Raw genomic sequence first — 18,135 nt, 5'->3', positions numbered from 1 at the left:
AGTGATATATATGGTTAAAAAGTTTGAAAAATAGAGTTATAATCTAATGACGTGCATATTTTTTTTGAAGAGAGATGACTATGTGAATTGATAAATCATTTTAATTATTAAATTATAAGTTATAAGAATAAATAAATCGATTCAATTATTAGATTATAGGTTATAATAATGATAAAAAAGTGGATCGAATCAATTTGTTTTCTATTTTTCAATGATATACGCGATTAAAAAAAATTTAAAAATAGAGTCATAATCTAATGATATATGGACAATTTTGTGGACCGATAAATTGATATAGGTTATACGAGTTATATATATGGCTAAAAATATTTAAAGAACATAGTCAATAATCTAATGATGTGTGGACAATTATTTGGATCCATAAATAGATTCAATTATTAAATTATATCCATTTATAACTTTTAAGAGTAACATAAGAGCGAAGTAATGCTTTTATTTTTAATGATATATATGGAAAAAATTTTTTAAATTCCGATTAATAATAGAGATTTTGCCCTAAAAAGTAGATTCTAGCATGGCGCGTTTAATAACTGAGAGTGCATATGATATACATGCCAATTAAATTATACATTTATTATTTTCTTAAAAGAGATAAATTAATTGTTTTAAAAATCAATTTTCACTCTATATTTTATTAAAATTAAAAGTGAATAATGATTGGAAAAAAAGAAGAATCAACTATGATTCAAATTAGATGGAGAATGAGGAAAAGTTTAGAAATATTAACAATATTTTAAAATGAGTTAAATGGATTTGAGTGATATATTTTCAGAAAACGTTTGAGAAATGAATTTATGTTTTATAGGCCAAAACTGGCAGGAGAATATCTATTTTATTTATTAAAAATAAAAAGAATTGACAATGAAATCGATGGACATGGCAAAGTTAGAGAGTCAAAGGATCGGTGAGGGTGAAGTTGGGAAAAAACAAGCCAAAAAAGAGAAAATGAAAATGAAACAAATACGGTTGAGCAAAAATAAAGTGATTTCCAGATCAGGTTTAGGATCTTGTTCCCAACCAAAGAAGACTGCAGTCACGCCATCATTATTATTTTATTTTTTTACCAGGTTTTATATTTTCTCAGCAACGAAAGGTCTGAATTACCCTCCTCAAACAAAATAAAAGGTTTAAATTACCAAAACATCCATGTCATTTTGGCTGAAATACCAAAAGGCTATCCACTGCCATTTCTGTCAACTTGTTACTGGCTAGTTTTCGCCACGTACTATAATTGTACTGAATTAGAGCCGCACTGAATCACCGACTATTGAATTAGGACAGCTTGCGCGAAACAACACGCGCGAGTAGCAGCGTGTGATTAGAGAAGAGGGCGGACATCACGAAACCTGTTATAGCACTAGGTGGACCCCTCTATTTTTCTCTCTTCCTACGTATACACATAATTTATTACTTCCCTTTCTATTTCACAAAATTTCCTTTTTTTTTTTCAACTTTGAAAGGAAAGAGAAAGGTGAGAGCGAATTGTGCATGGAGAAAGAGAAGCCATTCAAATCAGAAAGAAATTATATAATAATTCTGAACTAGGTTTTTGGGTTTCTGGTTTTTTATTTTATTTTTAATTGGAGTGAACAAAATCCCATTTGACTCTACTGATCTCCTTTCACTATACATGTAAGTCAGCTCAAACCTTCAATTCCTAATTATTATTTTTTTCATAAATAATAATGTATATTTTTTGTCGTTTATCTTTGGACAGATCCCAAACTGTGCATAGAGATAGAGAGGATCTGATTTTCTATAGTAGTTTATGTATATCATCTATCTCTGTGAAAGAAACAGGCTTTGGTTACTGTAAAATAAAAAATAACAAAGGTGCCTTTTTTTTTTCTCCGTACTGGGTTTGGTTTTTGTATTGTATTGTGTCCAGTTGAAGTGTTACAGTAAGAGAGAGAGAGACAGTGAGAGAGAGAGAGAGAGAGGGGTCAACTGCGTCTTTTTGCTCTGATTTGGTTGGGTACTAATAGTATTGTGCATTATTTTGAAAAGTCTTTTTATTAAACAAGTGTGAATGTGAGGGATAAGCTTCAACTTTTTGCTGTTTGGCTTTTGGGTTCTTTCTTTTCTTTTCTTTCTTTTTTTTTTTTTTTTTTTTTTATCTGTCTAATCCTTTCGGAGCCTTTTCGTTTTTTCTGCCCTTTTATTTCCATTTTCAATACTGACAAACAGTTGGTCAAGCATTCTATGTCTGCAGAAGCTGATGGAAAAATTAGGGTTTTGTTCATTTCTTTTTCTTTCATTACTGGTCTTTATGGTGTTTCAGAGATTTTCCGCTGATGGGTTTGTGCTGTAGAGAAGGAAGGATAGGTGTGAATACTGGATCAAAGAGAGCGACTTTTATTTCTTAAAAAAAAAATTGACCTTGCTATTTCTTCTAGAGAGAGTTCAAAGTAATGCATGGGGCGTTGACAATGAAACAGCCTTTTCTCTTTGTCTGTTGAGACTGCTACTGTAAATACTAAACAATCTTGGTTCAATGCGGAGGTGGCTGAAGTTTTTAAATGTCAAAACTAGGACGACAAGAATAGAGGAGCAAAATCTAAGTGCATCCCTGAGACACTGATAGCTTCCTCTTCAGTAAACCAAGAATTAGAGATTGATTAGAGAGATAAAAAAAGAGAACAGAAAGCGTTTTCTCTTTCTTTTTCCATTTTCGACGAGTTCTGAGGTTTTTGATAGTCAGTAATAGTTTTAATAGAGGTGGGGGTGGGAGTTCAAATATTGTGGTTGATATTGTTACACACAGCACTAACATGCATAGTGGTGCCATTGCTCAGCCACCGCTCCTCGCTTCATCTATTCCCAAATCACCCGCTCTTTCTCTTTCTATAGTATGAATCATCTCATCAAATACATATTGTTTCTTGTTTTTTTATTTATTTATTTATTTATTTATTCTTTAATTTTTTATTGTTGATTGTGAGTTGGTTTTAATGTTTTTTGCTTCTTGCTGTTCTTAATGATGTGCCCTCACTTTTATTTTTATTTTTTTACTTTTTGGTTAATCTATTCTTAATGGAGTGCAGAAAGGCAAAATGGATGATCACGGTGATATGGGTCTGCTTGGGGAACCTTTTGATCCTAGTATAGTGGGGAGAATCAAGGAGGATGGTTATGAGAGCAGGTCTGGCAGTGATAATCTGGAAGGTGCATCTGGGGATGATCAGGAAGCTGGGGACCATCAAAGGCGCCGGAAAAAGAAATACCATAGGCACACTCCTCATCAAATACAAGAGCTTGAAGTGTATGACTTTGTCCATTAATTTATATCTTAATGCATATGCATTTTTTTTTTCTTTTTTTAAGCTTGGATTTAGGGATTTGCTAAGGGAGCTTTTTGTTGTCGTGTTAATAGTTTCTTTAAGGAGTGTCCACATCCGGATGAAAAACAAAGATTGGAGCTTAGCAGGAGACTCGGCTTAGAAAGTAAGCAAATCAAGTTTTGGTTCCAGAATAGGCGAACTCAAATGAAGGTAAATTGCTAAAGTGTAGTGCGCCTTTTGACTTTTCCTTCATTTTCTCTTATGGTTATTGAAGAGTTTTAAATTGTTGATTGTGGAATTAGACCCAGCTGGAACGTCATGAGAATATAATCCTTAGACAAGAAAATGATAAGCTCCGAGCTGAGAATGAGTTATTGAAGCTGAATATGACAGACCCAATATGCAACAGTTGTGGCGGTCCTGTAGTTCCTGGTCCAGTATCTTTTGAGCAACAGCAATTAAGGATTGAAAATGCTAGACTCAAGGATGAATTAGGTCGTGTTTGTGCTTTAGCCAATAAGTTCTTAGGCAGGCCACTCTCGTCCTCAGCCAGTCCTGTCGCTCCTTTTGGCTCAAATTCCAAGTTGGACCTTGCAGTTGGGAGGAATGGGTATGGGGTTTTAGGCAATGTAGAGGCGCCATTGCCGATGGGACTTGACTTCAATGATGACATAACAATGCCTTTAATGAAGCCTATGACAAGCCCTGTGACTAATGGAGTTCCTTATGATAGATCTATGTTTATAGATCTTGCATTGGCAGCTATGGATGAATTGATTAAGATTGCTCAGATTGATGGTCCGGTTTGGATGAAAAGCTTAGATGGAGGAAAGGATGTCTTGCACTATGAGGAGTACACGAGGACATTTTCTCCTTGTATCAGTATGAAGCCTAGCAGCTTTGTTACTGAGGCTACAAGGGAGACTGGTTTAATAATCATCAACAGCTTGGCTCTTGTTGAGACTTTGATGGATGTGGTATGCTGTCTAACTCTTATGCCGCTGTGAATGCTCCTAATGATTTTATTTTTAAATGTAAATTGCTGCTAGGTTTTGATGTCTGCATTTTGTTTTTACTTTCATCTCAATGACTTCATTATATACATGTTTAGTCTTGAGCTTTATTTACACGAAATCTTTTTCATCTTATCCATGATGGTTTTTTAATTTTATTGCATCAGGAGAATCAATTTGATTGTACATGGTACATTGCTATCAATGCTCATTCCTTAAAATTTCCAAATTATTATAATTATTGTTTTTTATCTGATGTAGTGGAATGATTGATTTCTAAATTTTGAGTATCTTTTCAACTGCATTTTTGTAAACAGAATCAATGGGTAGAAGCATTCTCTAGTCTGGTTGCTAGAGCCTCCGTCATTGATGTGATCTCGAGTGGCATGGCAGCTGGATCTAAAAATGGCGCTTTGCAAGTGGTGTGTCTCCAGGTCCTATCCTTTTTTAGTCTTTGGCAGTAAGCTGGCACTAATAAGGGGTTTTATTCTCAGATGCACGCGGAGTTTCAAGTGATTTCTCCTCTGGTCCCTGTGCGACAAGTGAGGTTCCTTCGATTCTGCAAGCAGCATGCGGAGGGTGTCTGGGCTGTGGTTGATGTTTCTATTGATGCAAACCAAGAAAGTTCAGATGTGAATCCATTTAATGTGTGCAGGAGACTTCCTTCTGGCTGTATTATGCAAGATATGCCCAATGGTTGCTGCAAGGTAACCGCTTGTGTATATATCTTTTTTTAGTTTGTATTTGTTTTTATTTTACATGCAAACTCTACTAGTCATTGTTGTAGGTGGCTTAATGAGGATGTTGTAATATCTGCAAGATTGAATAATTTCTACTTAGAGTTCAATTAGATTACATCATTTGAAATTTGGCAATTGGACCCCAAGTCAAGTCCCAACTTAAGTTGACTAATTGATTTAGTGAAATTAGTTTATTTTTTTTATCGCAGCAAAATAATCTTGCACTATTTGATGACACTAAATAAAATATATTAGGAATTTACCTGACAGTAGTCTGACCTTTATTATAATTTAATAAAGAAAGATGCTTCCTTTTAAATATTGCTTCCACTATTACAAAGCTAAAATTGCTTCTTGTCGTCTCAAAGTTAGTCAACTTATACTTTTGAGAATGAGGAAATCAAGGGTGCTCATATTGAATAAGTTACGCACACAGAGACATTTAATATCATTATATGATTCCTCCATCTTTAATTTAGTATATCTATGATCTTCCTGTCCAGGTAATTCTTGGAAGTTTCAATCTTCACGTTATAAACTATATATTTGATGCTTCTATTCCTATCTCTTATGCCTATACTGGTGATTATTTGTTGTTTACGAGGTGATTCGACCTAGATCCAGTCTTTATATTGTAATCTTATATCCTTAGTTCCAGGAAATCATCCTCTTAAGGTATAGAAGAGACTTCTATTTGATAATTGTTTCTCGACTTGCTTAAACTAACTTTTAGGTTTGACTTTGTTTGTCCTCCCTGCAGACTTCTTATATTTGGCCATATGATATTAGTATGTAAATGTTCTCTAGGTAGTTTCTCTTAACTCTAGTTGCAGACAACATCTTCCTCTCTGATGTTATGGTGTTTGTCTATTGGTGAAGATGGATATATGTTATGTCCATGTATTACTGGAGGTGAGGTAGATAATTTCATGATTGGGCAAGTGCATGATCTGTTTCCACAAATTTACTTCAATAAGACCACAACCTTGTAGTTGCTTTTAAAATGGGTCTTGTAAAAAATTTAGAAATGCAACAGTGTAAAATAATCAACCAAAAGGGGAACTAAAGAGTCTCAATAAGGTTGGAGCTGTGTTAGGAGGATTGGGTAATCCGAGTTTATGCCACCTTCCTACATTATATTATAGAAAAAATAACCGAGGGAGTAGAATAGTAGATCCATATTGCCATCATTGATGGGAAGATGGAACATTAGATTAGATCTCCTCAAAAAGCTTCATTTTGTTTTTTCACTTATCACCTAGCATTCTCCCTCAGTTACTTAGCTACTCTGCTACTGTGGTGGGCTCCTTTGTGAATCCTTGTTTTTGAACTTTGAGAAGAACCAAATCAAAGTTACGTTGAAAAGCTTTCTCTATGGATAACTTAGAGATGATAAACTTTCCTGGGGTTCACATTAAGTGCAGCTTCTAAAAATAAGTTTATCTGAAAAATATTCTTATAAAACCAATCTAGTTGAGGTAAATTCACCTTAGCAAATCCAAGTTTGTTTCTAGCAAGGTTACTGGGTTATGCCACATAATTAGAGTCCCTCCACCTTGGGCACACACAATGACCTATACGTATAAAATACATATTTGTATGTGTGTATTCTAGCATTTTGATCGATAATCAAATGCAGGTTACTTGGGTGGAACATTCAGAGTATGATGAGAGTGTAGTTCATCAGCTATACCGGACAGTACTGAGTTCCGGTGGAGGCTTTGGTGCTCAGAGGTGGGTTGCCACCCTGCAAAGGTACTGTGAGTGTATGGCAATCCTTGCATCTCCCACCATTTCTGGTGAAGATCAGACAGGTCTAGCTCTTCTATCTGATCCTTTCATGACTTGTTTAGTTTCTGTGACAATATGGCATGTGCCAGTATCTAATACATTGTATGGTACTATTATGCCATAGGGATAAACCTAAGTGGCAAGAAAAGCATGTTGAAGCTAGCACAGCGCATGGTGGATAACTTCTGTTGTGGAGTCAGTGCTTCATCTGTACGCAAGTGGGATAAGCTTCTAGTTGGAAATGTTGGTGAAAATGTTAGGATTTTGACCCGAAAGAACGTCAATGATCCTGGTGAGCCACCTGGTGTCGTGCTGAGTGCTGCAACTTCTGTATGGTTGCCTGTTATGCGACAGAGGTTATTTGATTTCTTGCGAGATGAACGGTTAAGGTGTGAATGGGACATTTTATCTCATGGTGGGCTGATGCAGGAGATGGTCCACATTACCAAGGGTAACAGCAGTGGGAATTGTGTTTCTCTCCTGCGTTCAAGCGTAAGTGTCCTTAAAACTGCATTTTGGTAGAACAAATTAACATTACATGTAGTATTTTAATAGAATAATCTCTGAAATCTCCAATTTTTCCATTTTATTTCATTTTACGGAGTGTATGTTATCCATTCAGATGACTTTGGCTTTGCAGGCTGTTAGTCCTAATACAAATGAAAGCAACATGCTAATATTGCAAGAAACATGGAATGATGCCTCAAATTCCCTGGTAGTGTATGCACCGGTGGACATACCATCAATGAGTGTAGTGATGAATGGTGGGGATTCTACCTATGTGGCCCTCTTGCCATCAGGGTTTGTGATTGTTCCAGATGATTCCTTGCGTCAAGGTGGTCCAAATTTCTGTAATGGGAATTTGGTCAAAAGAGATAGTGATGGCAATGATGGAGCCGGGTCTCTTCTTACAGTTGGCTTCCAAATTTTGGTGAATAACCTCCCTACAGCGAAGATCACAGTGGAATCAGTTGAGACCGTCAACAATCTCATCTCATGCACAATTCAAAGGATCAAAGCAGCACTTCAACTAAATAGCTGAAAGGGGTACAAAGTATGCAATTTTTTTTTTTTTTTTTTTTAAAAAAAAAAATAGCTTTTTAGGCTTTTTTGGTTTCGAACATACATACAGTATGAAGAAAATATAGCAGATAGAATGTGAAAAATGAAATGGAGGGAGCTTGAGACGATAACTTGCATAAAAAAGGGGATGCAAGTCAAGAACGAACCGCATGTGGACAAATTTTTCTTTTTTTGCTTTGTGCTATGCTGGCAGAAAGACTGGGGGTTTATAGTTTGAAACTTCGACGAGAGATGATGGTTAGTGGTTCGGGTATTGACTTGGTTAGACCGGCGAGGCACTCTGCTCTCACTCTGGCTAATGTTTTGTTAAAGATCTTACATAGGAAAAAGAAGATAGACAGTGGAGGGACTGCTAGCCCCACTCTTTTTACTTAACTGTTAAAACAGTTTTAGTTGTCTTTTTGACTAATATTATTCTTGGTTCTGAAATTTCCTCTGGCTTAGCCTTTTTTCTACTGTCTGCTTTTCTTTATATGCAAAACTGTCATGAATATAAGCGCTAATTACTATTTTTAAGGATATAAGCCTTTTTTCTACTGTCTGCTTAGCCAAATAAAGAATGATCATTCCGAGTGCGGCCAAGTTCTATAGGAGAAATGTTTTTGACTAAGTACTATTTTTAAGTACATGAAAAAAAAAAATACTACTTTTATGGGATCACTAATTTTCATTTATTTAGAAATAATAAATTATTATTAAATGTGACTAATAAGAATTTATAATTAAGAATTTGTTAAATATTATACAATCTCTATAACTAATGCCCACGTATGAAATTTTTTTGAAGATTATATATCATCTGTTTAAGTTTCAAACAAATGTATTTTCATTTTTAAATTATGGTTATATGTTTGTAATTCTTTTAATTAAATGCCTTTATTAAGTCAAATACATCGAAAAATGACATTCTAAAATAAATATGATAAATAAGTTGAGTTTGAGGCTCTAGGCCCCACTTTCTATATGATAATTATTGGGCCTCCGCCCATATTTATCGCAATACATGGGCAAAGCCTTCTATGTTCTAAAATCCTCGTTCAAAATGCAATTTCCCCGTTTCAGTCATGGTCAGGGCTACGTTCGACCAGCAAAACCCTAAACCCTGGACACACCAACTGATCAGTCATGAAAATGCTTTTCTTCATTTCCCTCAAATTCAATACCAGAGTATTAAAGAATATCCAATCGAGCTTCTACAATCTCAGCTTCACAAAATCAATGTCCCAATCCACCTCCATTCCCAAAAAGCAGCTGCGAGTGCGCGACCATGGCTATGACAATTACATGGAAATCGAGAAGAAAACCCGTAAGGTCCTAAAGTTCCAGTCCCTAATTCTTTCCCAATTTAACCAGACAATACAAATCTCTCGACTTGACGCACTTGCTCGCCGCCTCGGCTTTAAGCAGTACCAGGCCGGCGCTTTTGTACTGAAATTCCCTCACATTTTCGAAGTCTATGAGCACCCTGTTCAACGCATCCTGTATTGTCGTTTAACACGCAAAGCCCTTCTTCAAATTCAACAAGAAAAGGAAGCCTTGATCGCCCAGATACCCGACTCTGTGACTCGCTTGAGGAAACTGATAATGATGTCGAGCACGGGTCGTCTGCGATTGGAGCACGTACGGATTGCCAGGTCAGAATTTGGATTGCCTGATGATTTTGAATATTCAGTAGTTCTTAAAAACCCACAATATTTTAGATTAATAGATGCCATAGACACGAGGAATAAGTACATTGAGATTGTTGACAGAGACCCTATGTTAACAGTTTGTGCAATAGAGAAGGCTAGGGAGAGAAAATATAGGGAAAAAGGAATGGCAGCTGAAGATATAAGATTTTCGTTTATCATCAATTTTCCACCCGGGTTTAAGATAGGAAAGTATTACAGGATTGCGGTGTGGAAATGGCAAAGGACTCCTTATTGGTCGCCTTATGAGGATATTTCAGGTTATGATTTGAGGTCAATTGAGGCTCAGAAGAGGATGGAGAAGAGAGCAGTGGCAGCAATTCATGAACTGGTGTCTTTGACTGTGGAAAAGAAAATCACATTGGAGAGGATAGCCCATTTTAGAATGGCTATGCATTTGCCTAAGAAGTTGAAGGAATTTTTACTTCAGCATCAGGGGATTTTTTATGTCTCAACTAGAGGGAATCATGGTAAACTGCACACAGTATTTCTTAGGGAGGCATATAGGAGGGGAGAATTGGTGGAGCCTAATGATTTGTATTTGGCAAGGAGGAAGTTGGGTGAGCTAGTGTTGTTTAGTCCGAGGAAGGCCAAGATGGATAGGGAGTTAGTTAGCTATAGAAGGGATAGAAGAGATGAGGAAATGGAGCGATTTGGAAGAGACTGTGTGGAAAATAATTTTGAGGCTGGCAAGGTTGGACAAGATGGGGAGTTTGAAGATGATTTGAACTCAGACTTGGGTAGTGATGTTGGCTCTGATTTTACTGATGAGAGTGATGACAATGGTGCTGTTGATATTGTCAATGCAGAGGAGGCTCATGTAACTAGTGACTGAGGTAGGATTGATAGTAAGGGTTCTTGCTGGTCTCAATAGTTCTTGTAAATCATGTACCTTTTGTAATAAAAAAAAAAGGTCTAACATCTCACTGACATTATTAGGCTGGAGAATCAACCTTGCTTGAATTTATTGGAGACATGAGATGAATGTCATTTGGAATTGGATTATTAAAGAAGACTTGTAGTTCACAGGAAATTTCTGGTGCTTCAAGTGAACTTTTATCACGCTATCCGCAAGACTTTTTGGCTGTTGAAGGAATTCAAATAAGACAGGGCAAGTGGCTGTTCTTAGAATCATTTTAAGTCAAGGTGGATATTTGTTTATTTATTTGTTTCTACACAATATTCATGTTCTGATATGAAAAATAAACTGCTGTTCGTGGCCTCTGCTTTGCCATAATAGCTTCTTATCCTCGTATGTATTGATTTTTGTACTTGTTTAATCAATCTGAAGATGATCTAAAGCAATTCTATTACATTATTGATTCTTAAAATTTTCTCACTTGGGAATTATATATGGATCGTTCAACCATATCAACTGAAGCACGTATTTTTCTGTCTTCTGAGGCCATGAAGATGGACTGCACAAGTTTAAGTTATTTTTGTCAAAACTAACCATTTAGTTGCTGATAGCAGGGTTGCTTTAACTGCTTTTCCTGGGTTTTGTTTTCCACATCTGATTACAGTCTGCATATCGCTTTTCTCATTCTTCCAGCGATCATCTATGGGGAGACAATTGAAAGCGCAAATTTTTGGATTGGGCCTTCTCTTATTTAATAATCTTGGGCCTTTTGAGGCAAACACCTTTTTCTGTTGACATCATCCGACGCTGAAGGGCAGTTGAATGCTAATTGCTACCCCATGTTGGTATTTGACTTGTGGCAGATGCGAGCCATTAATAATTCAATACGGTGCAATAATGCTCTTCGCCTTTAAGCTTCAGCCTATTACTGGTCAAAAGCTTGCAAGTTGGTTGGTTCATCAAACTTGAAGCTGATAAGTTCTAACAAACAAGGCATACTTACATTAGGTCTAACCCAAGTAGTTGGTCTTCCACTTAAAACACAGCTACCCATATAGGCTTGACAACCATAAATCCTACTGAATTTTATTTTTAATTTCTTGAAGACGACAAGCAGTTGTCAGTCCGGTTCCGTCGATGATGGTCACGGACTCTGTTAAGCACCTCATGGACAAATTCTACATATCGGTACGTATTAAGCTAAGAGTAAATAAATAGTTGGGAGTGATGATCAAAACTGTGTCGTTGGCCTTATTTGTTAATAGATTAATTTGGTGAAAATGACTGGTCACATAATTAATATTAATAATCTTTGATATTTTGTTAACAAAATGCAAATATTGCATAGTTGTAAGACTTGCATGCCGACCATGATTTTGGTTTTGGTATATAATATAAATATATATTCTTTAGTTCGTGTTGGTTCAAGTAAGAAGATTGAGTTGGGTTTATTTTATAATTAGGTTTTCTTAATAGGAGAGAATAAGGATGTGATTCTTTAGTTAGTGGAATTAAATTGTTAATATCATAGCATGAAATAATATTACCATCCATTCCACTTGATGTTTTTTTTTTTTTCTTTTTTCAAAAAAGAAAAACTAAAATTGAGTGTAGAAACAGGAAGGCAAGCAAAACAATAAAATTGTTGGTTTCTTTGGTCCCGAAGGCCCACATCTCACCAAACGTCACCTAATCCACAATCCTGTTTTGCGTAGAACCCGAGGTAAAATTGATGAGAAAGTAACCTTACTCTGTTTTCACGGGAAAGATCCACATCTCCCTTTTATTTATTACAATACTGTCTACTATCCTGTACCCCTGGCCCTGGGTATGCACCGCGTCTACGTAGATCCTGCCCACTTGCATACGCTCGCTCCACACTAGTATTCCCACTTTTTCATATTTCGTAACCATTAATCACCGTACCACTTGTGTTTAAGGCTGCGCTTAATAAATTAATTTTTAGATATTTAAATAGTATTTTATAAAAATTAACCCATATGAGAAAGAAAAAAAAAAAACATATGGATTTTGCAATTAGGATATGCGTTAGTTGTGATGACGTGTCAATTATCTAATTCGCAGCCTAATAATTTGGATAAAAACAAAAATAATTCCCAGCAAAAACGAAGAAAAAAGAAATGCTAAAAACAGCCAAATAGAAACGAGAAACGGAAGCACAGACGGTTTCCACTTGTCCCCTAAATTACAGTGGAGAAAAAAATAGATTTTGTTAAAAAAAGAATTTATACATATATCGCCACCGAATTTCCAACGGGAAAATAAAATAAAAAGCATCGTGTAATATGTATGTATAATAATAATAATAATAATTATAATAATAATAATGTATTGATCCATGCTGTGCAGTTGATTTTGTAATTAACTCCACGTTCTCCGTGTGTTCTTTTTTCAATTTCTTCTATGACAGTTGACCTAATGTATTCATTTCCTTGAAAAAAAAAAAAGAAAAACAGTAGAGAGAGAAAGGAAATGGGAAATTCATTTGGATGCTCTGCCTCCGGCGAAAGATTAGTATCGGCGGCTAGAGATGGCGATTTGGTGGAGGCTAAGATGCTTTTGGATTGCAATCCGTGCCTCGCCAAGTACTCTACCTTTGGAGGCCTCAATTCTCCTCTCCATTTCGCCGCCGCTAAAGGCCACAACGAGGTTGCTTCTTCTTCTTCACCCTTAGTTTTTCATTTTCATTTGCGTAAACTGTTTTGCTTAATTAATGTGGCGATTTTGGTAGATTGTCGCGTTGTTGCTTGAGAATGGAGCTGACGTGAATTCAAGGAATTATTGTGGCCAGGTATATTTCTTATGATTTTTATCTTTATTTTGGTGAATTTATCGATATCTTCTTTGAGCTGATCCCCTGCGAGATATGAATCGTTTGAGAGAATTGAAATGTGATTTGGACAAACATTTTGTTCTAATAGCAATTCTTAGATGCATGTATGAATTTGATTGAGAAGTGCATCGGGTGGGGAATATGGAATTGAAATTGACGGCAGCCCCGGGGACTGATTTGGGATGGGAATTTAAAATTTAGCTGGTTGCCATGTCACCGAGAGAATCTTATGGTGGAAGTTGGGTTTTCCTAATTGCCAATTATTTGGAAATTTAAATTGAACATATTAATGAGAAGAAATTATGGATCTCTTTTGAACTAACAACTCAATTATATTTTTTGTCATCTTTGAAGACGGCATTAATGCAAGCTTGTCGATATGGGCACTGGGAAGTTGTACAGACTCTTCTTCTCTTTAGATGCAACGTAAGTTCATTCTAGTTATCTTCAACACCCCTCCCTTCTCTCCCCGAGACCCACCATACCGGTATTCACGTGTAGTGTTGGATTGGTAATCATACACAATGAAGCCATCAGGGCAATTTCTTCTGTTCTATCTTTTTTATTATCTTTTATTTTCTAGGTGTCTATTGATCATCATAATAGTTTTTGTCTCCATAGGTTACACGAGCAGATTACCTTAGCGGAAGGACTGCTCTACATTTTGCAGCGGTAAATGGTCATGCAAGGTGCATTAGACTAGTGGTGGCTGACTTTGTTCCTAGCGCTCCTTTTGAACCTATGCGTGCTCAGACAGAAGCCGATACTGGGGATGCTTCTAGTGCAAAAAACAAATTAGACCAGAGGTAATGTTTGACTGGGGAATCTATATGATTTTACACCAGACAGCATATTGATTTGGATTTTGGTCTTAAAATTTTCTTTTTCTTGGCAAGAAACTAGTCTAGAAATAGATATTCCTACTTCACCGTAGATGCATTCCTCAAAATAGAAGGTGCAATCTGTTTGATTTTTTGCTCAATGTAGTGGTCACACATATGAAATAATTAAACTGTTCTAATGCAGTGCTCTTTCCAAGTTTGTAAATAAGGCGGCTGATGGTGGTATTACTGCTCTTCACATGGCTGCATTGAATGGGTATTTTGATTGTGTACAACTTTTACTTGATATTCATGCAAATGTGTCAGCAGTGACATTTCATTATGGAACAACGATGGATTTGATAGGTTTGCCTTTCTGATTATTTTAGTTTGTAAATCAGTCTTTGTCGTCTTTAAAGTTTACTGTTGACGATATAAATATATTTGTAGGAGCTGGAAGCACTCCTTTGCACTATGCTGCTTGTGGGGGGAATTTAAAGTGTTGTCAGGCAAGAATGACACTATTCCAAATTGAACCTAGTCTATCTTATTATTATTATTATTATTATTATTTTTATTTTTATGTGACATGATGGTGTTCCTGATTCTGCAGATCCTCATTGCAAGAGGTGCCAGCCGGATGACATTAAATTGCAATGGGTAAAGTGCCTTGGCTCTTGCTTTTGATATCATTCCTTTTCTTGTTGGTGAAATTTATCTAGCACTTATGTTAAATGATTTACATCTTTCCAGGTGGCTGCCTGTTGATGTTGCCAGGATGTGGGGGCGTCATTGGCTTGAACCTTTGTTGGCACCAAATTCTGACTCCAACATACCAAGATTTACTCACTCTAACTACCTATCCTTGCCTCTTTTGAGCGTGCTTAATATAGCAAGGTACTCCTGCAGCATGATATATAGGAATTGAATTGTTAGTGTGTACTGATTATTGTTGTAGAGACTGACAGGCCATGAGTAACCTACCCTAGATGTTCAATTATTCATCCAGACTCACTGAACATGTGTTTTAATAAGACTCTCATTTTAATGTTAAATATCCCTTTGATGCTTCTCACTGATTAGCCTTGCAGATATAATCCTGCTGGGTAATTGCAAGTTTGGGATGCTTAATTGAATTATAACCAATATTATTGAGTTAACTGCGGAATGATATTTTTCTGAACTGTTCTCTATAGAGAGTATGGGATGCAGAGCTTGACAACCTCATCTGATGACCCTGATATTTGTGCTGTTTGTCTGGAGAAAGCATGTAATGTAGCTGCTGAAGGTTTGTTCTTCTTCTCTGTTTCTATAGTTTTGCAATGTTGCCCTTTGTGGTTCTTCTTGGTTATTTGGCTTATCTTAGTTATTAGAACTGGTATAAAACTCTGAAGTCTATCATTCTTGAGGAGTCAACCATTTTGCCTTTGTCAATCAAGATCACACTTTACTAATATAATAGAAATTCAAAGTTCTGCATAGGCCCACTGAAGAGGTCTTACTTAAACCTCTTGTGATCGGTGAACTTCATCTTAGTTTATGCTTTTCCTTTATTTACATATTCCCGTTGTTTGTTGTAGACAACTGGTCTAGAGCAATCTAATGCAATAGAGTTTCTAGATAATATTATTGAATTTTATAGAACTGTAGGGCTGCACTTTTCTATGCTTAAGCAACATAAAAACACTCATACATTCACATTTCTGGATGCTTGTCAGAGGCTATGTTGCCCTCAATTGTCATCCAATGTATTTGTGTTTATGCCCACTTCATGAGTTACTATGTCATCTAATCATTGACGTTCCTATATATGTGCAACCCTGGACATCTGATTGAAAGAACCAATATGATATTTTAAATGAAGCCCATGAACAGTTTCCCCTTTGCATCCTTGTATAAGAGGTTATTGACCAATCTCTTCAGCTAACCTGAGTGGAACTATCATTTTTGTTTCTATTCAAATTGGAAATTTCGTGTCCATTGCATTCTTGTTTGAAATAGTCTGCGAAGGCCACTCTTTTTTTCTTCTTCATGTTGGCAACTATAACTAGCATGATTCTCTTTGATGATGCTCTATTCAAAATTTGATCTAGTTCACCATAATTATTCTGGATAATATGAAATGAGCAGTCCTTCCTGACCTGCGATTAAAAATAAAAACCTTATTTTCTGGTTTTCTGTCACTGCATTTGAAGCATGGTCAAGTTATTTGAATTGAGTATATATTATTATGGTGCTGGTTTCATATTGTTGATGGGTGGTTCTGTTATTCAGGGTGTGGGCATGAGCTCTGTGTAAGATGTGCGCTGTATCTTTGCTCAACAAGCAACATTCCTTCGGAAATGGTGGGCCCACCTGGCTCCATTCCATGTCCTCTTTGCAGACATGGCATTGTATCTTTCGTTAAATTGCCTGGTTACCCAGCAAAAGAAATGAAACTTCCTTTGTCCCTTGGCCTCTGTACTCCATGTATGCTCCACTCCCGTGAAACAGATGGACAATCCCCAGCACGTGTGCCAGAGATCCGAAAGAATCGTGTGGCTTCAGTTTCTTCTGATTTCATGTGTCCAGTTACTTGTAGCCCATTTCCTTCTGTTGCAATCCCTTTATGCACCTGCAATGATGGCCCATGCCCATCTTTTGAACCTCGAACTGTGGAAACTCGAGATGATTCCCCCCGACGTTCACAAACAACATCTGTAGTCCAGGATAAAATTGAAGGGCCAAGACTAGAGAAAACAAGCTGTTCAGGGATGATGTTTTGGGGTAGAAGAAGCTGCAGCAGGGAGCACCAGTGCAATTCAGAAATAAATGCATGATTACTTGGATGGGGTTTAGATTCTATAGATCATGATTGAATATTTCAGTTGGCATGTTTATGTGCAAGGTGGTGATATTTGATCAGTAATGGTCTCGATAACAAAATTTTCAAAATCCATGTTTGCTTCCAGTTTTTGTATCGGCCAGCTACATGGTAATGAATGTGGGTTTCAAAACATGGCAATTGACTGCCATTTAGGTATCTTTTTAAGAAGTATTTGGTGAGGGTTGTAAAAATTGTATGGGTTGGGGGTTTATAGATTGATTTGTAATTGAATGTGTCATTAAGGAACATGACTATTATACTTTCCTCTTTGTTGTGTCATTAAAAGCAATTGCAGTGAGTTTGTTTGCTGTGATTATTGAGGCGCTCTTCTTTTTCTTCCCTTTCACGATACACGGTTTCAATGGTCATTAATCATTATTATGAGGTCGAGAAAATGACGGTGGTTGGTCCGTACAACAAGTTTCCAACCACTTCTAGGTTTATCCCCAGTTAGAATGGAACCTTCTTTCGAATGTGGAACGAGTTGTAACTTTTGCCCTTTATTTAATGTATTTTCGTTTATTGGAACCGCCTGCGTGTTCTTCATTTATGTAAAGAGAGTAAACAGTAATCACATGTCTAGGGAATGAAGAATGAGTTTGCATTATTATTATATTGTAAATATGGCATAACAAGTTATCCTAGTACGGCAGAGTACGAAGATAGTGCCACTGCCAATCCTATTTTTATTTTTTTATTTTATGGGACAGAACCAGAGAATGAGCAGGAACAGAAGAATCCCTACTTGAGATTTTCTCATAGCTTGCCACGCTTCCACTAGGGCTTGCAAAATAGCTTTAGACCCTATGGGCATTCTATCAAATACTTGCACAAATACAGATATAGATCCCTCTTTCTAGAGCAAGGAACCCTAAAATTTATTGCTGTGGGACCTCACAAGTCCCAAAACCTAGTATACTAGTACCAGAGACCAACACTTACCTAACCTACACGCCAAAGTACAGTGCTTTACTTGGAACGTGATATTAAGAAAGACAAGAGAAAGAGAAAGAGACAAACAAGAAGCAATGCCAATTAATAAAACCCTAAAACAAGAGGTCGTTTTCCATGAAGAAGATGAATCTTATCACTTTATTATTGTCATGAAAGAAGGAAAG

The 18,135-nt window shown here is 36.5% G+C and overlaps 3 protein-coding genes across 5 annotated transcripts; all 3 read left to right on the top strand.

Annotated features, from left to right (window-relative positions):
- The first annotated feature begins 1,491 nt into the window (after positions 1 to 1,491).
- Positions 1,492 to 8,358, top strand: LOC105648498 (homeobox-leucine zipper protein ANTHOCYANINLESS 2). Of its 3 annotated transcripts, none has more exons than XM_012234903.4 (9): positions 1,492 to 1,653; positions 3,066 to 3,283; positions 3,395 to 3,512; positions 3,605 to 4,279; positions 4,633 to 4,737; positions 4,810 to 5,022; positions 6,695 to 6,869; positions 6,971 to 7,338; positions 7,487 to 8,358. In XM_012234903.4, the coding sequence occupies exons 2-9, from the start codon at positions 3,075 to 3,077 to the stop codon at positions 7,886 to 7,888; spliced, it is 2,265 nt and encodes a 754-aa protein (XP_012090293.1). In that variant the 5' UTR covers positions 1,492 to 1,653; positions 3,066 to 3,074; the 3' UTR covers positions 7,889 to 8,358. The 3 variants fall into 3 exon arrangements, with proteins under 3 accessions (XP_012090293.1, XP_037492659.1, XP_012090292.1); XM_037636731.2 differs by lacking the exon at positions 1,492 to 1,653 and adding an exon at positions 2,101 to 2,346; XM_012234902.4 differs by lacking the exon at positions 1,492 to 1,653 and adding an exon at positions 2,101 to 2,870.
- Positions 8,359 to 8,942: 584 nt separating this feature from the next.
- RPD1 (Ubiquitin carboxyl-terminal hydrolase family protein) lies at positions 8,943 to 10,948 on the top strand. Its single transcript, XM_012234901.4, has 2 exons — positions 8,943 to 10,453; positions 10,557 to 10,948. The coding sequence occupies exon 1, from the start codon at positions 9,055 to 9,057 to the stop codon at positions 10,450 to 10,452; it is 1,398 nt and encodes a 465-aa protein (XP_012090291.1). The 5' UTR covers positions 8,943 to 9,054; the 3' UTR covers position 10,453; positions 10,557 to 10,948.
- Positions 10,949 to 12,865: 1,917 nt separating this feature from the next.
- LOC105648496 (E3 ubiquitin-protein ligase XBAT33) lies at positions 12,866 to 17,333 on the top strand. The gene is made up of 10 exons (XM_012234899.4): positions 12,866 to 13,146; positions 13,229 to 13,288; positions 13,685 to 13,756; positions 13,952 to 14,136; positions 14,357 to 14,517; positions 14,602 to 14,660; positions 14,765 to 14,811; positions 14,905 to 15,048; positions 15,348 to 15,439; positions 16,426 to 17,333. The coding sequence occupies exons 1-10, from the start codon at positions 12,970 to 12,972 to the stop codon at positions 16,968 to 16,970; spliced, it is 1,542 nt and encodes a 513-aa protein (XP_012090289.1). The 5' UTR covers positions 12,866 to 12,969; the 3' UTR covers positions 16,971 to 17,333.
- Positions 17,334 to 18,135: the final 802 nt, after the last annotated feature.

The sequence above is a fragment of the Jatropha curcas genome, chromosome 10 (genome assembly GCF_041381405.1).
Source record: "Jatropha curcas cultivar XTBG-Jc1 chromosome 10, XTBG_Jcur_1.0, whole genome shotgun sequence".
Lineage (NCBI taxonomy): Eukaryota > Viridiplantae > Streptophyta > Magnoliopsida > Malpighiales > Euphorbiaceae > Jatropha > Jatropha curcas.
The sequence above is the reverse complement of the archived record's forward strand: the minus strand, read 5'-3'. Positions and strand labels throughout refer to the sequence as shown.

Excerpts from the sequence above, each read along its gene's own strand:
- LOC105648496 (XM_012234899.4), top strand. The coding sequence starts at position 12,970 with ATGGGAAATTCATTTGGATGCTCTGCCTCCGGCGAAAGATTAGTATCG. Across the intron at positions 14,137-14,356 it reads AAAAACAAATTAGACCAGAG|TGCTCTTTCCAAGTTTGTAA; the intron begins GTAATGTTTGAC and ends GTTCTAATGCAG. Across the intron at positions 14,812-14,904 it reads ATGACATTAAATTGCAATGG|GTGGCTGCCTGTTGATGTTG; the intron begins GTAAAGTGCCTT and ends ACATCTTTCCAG.
- RPD1 (XM_012234901.4), top strand. The coding sequence starts at position 9,055 with ATGAAAATGCTTTTCTTCATTTCCCTCAAATTCAATACCAGAGTATTA.
- LOC105648498 (XM_012234902.4), top strand. The coding sequence starts at position 2,793 with ATGCATAGTGGTGCCATTGCTCAGCCACCGCTCCTCGCTTCATCTATT. Across the intron at positions 3,513-3,604 it reads ATAGGCGAACTCAAATGAAG|ACCCAGCTGGAACGTCATGA; the intron begins GTAAATTGCTAA and ends TTGTGGAATTAG. Across the intron at positions 7,339-7,486 it reads TTTCTCTCCTGCGTTCAAGC|GCTGTTAGTCCTAATACAAA; the intron begins GTAAGTGTCCTT and ends TTGGCTTTGCAG.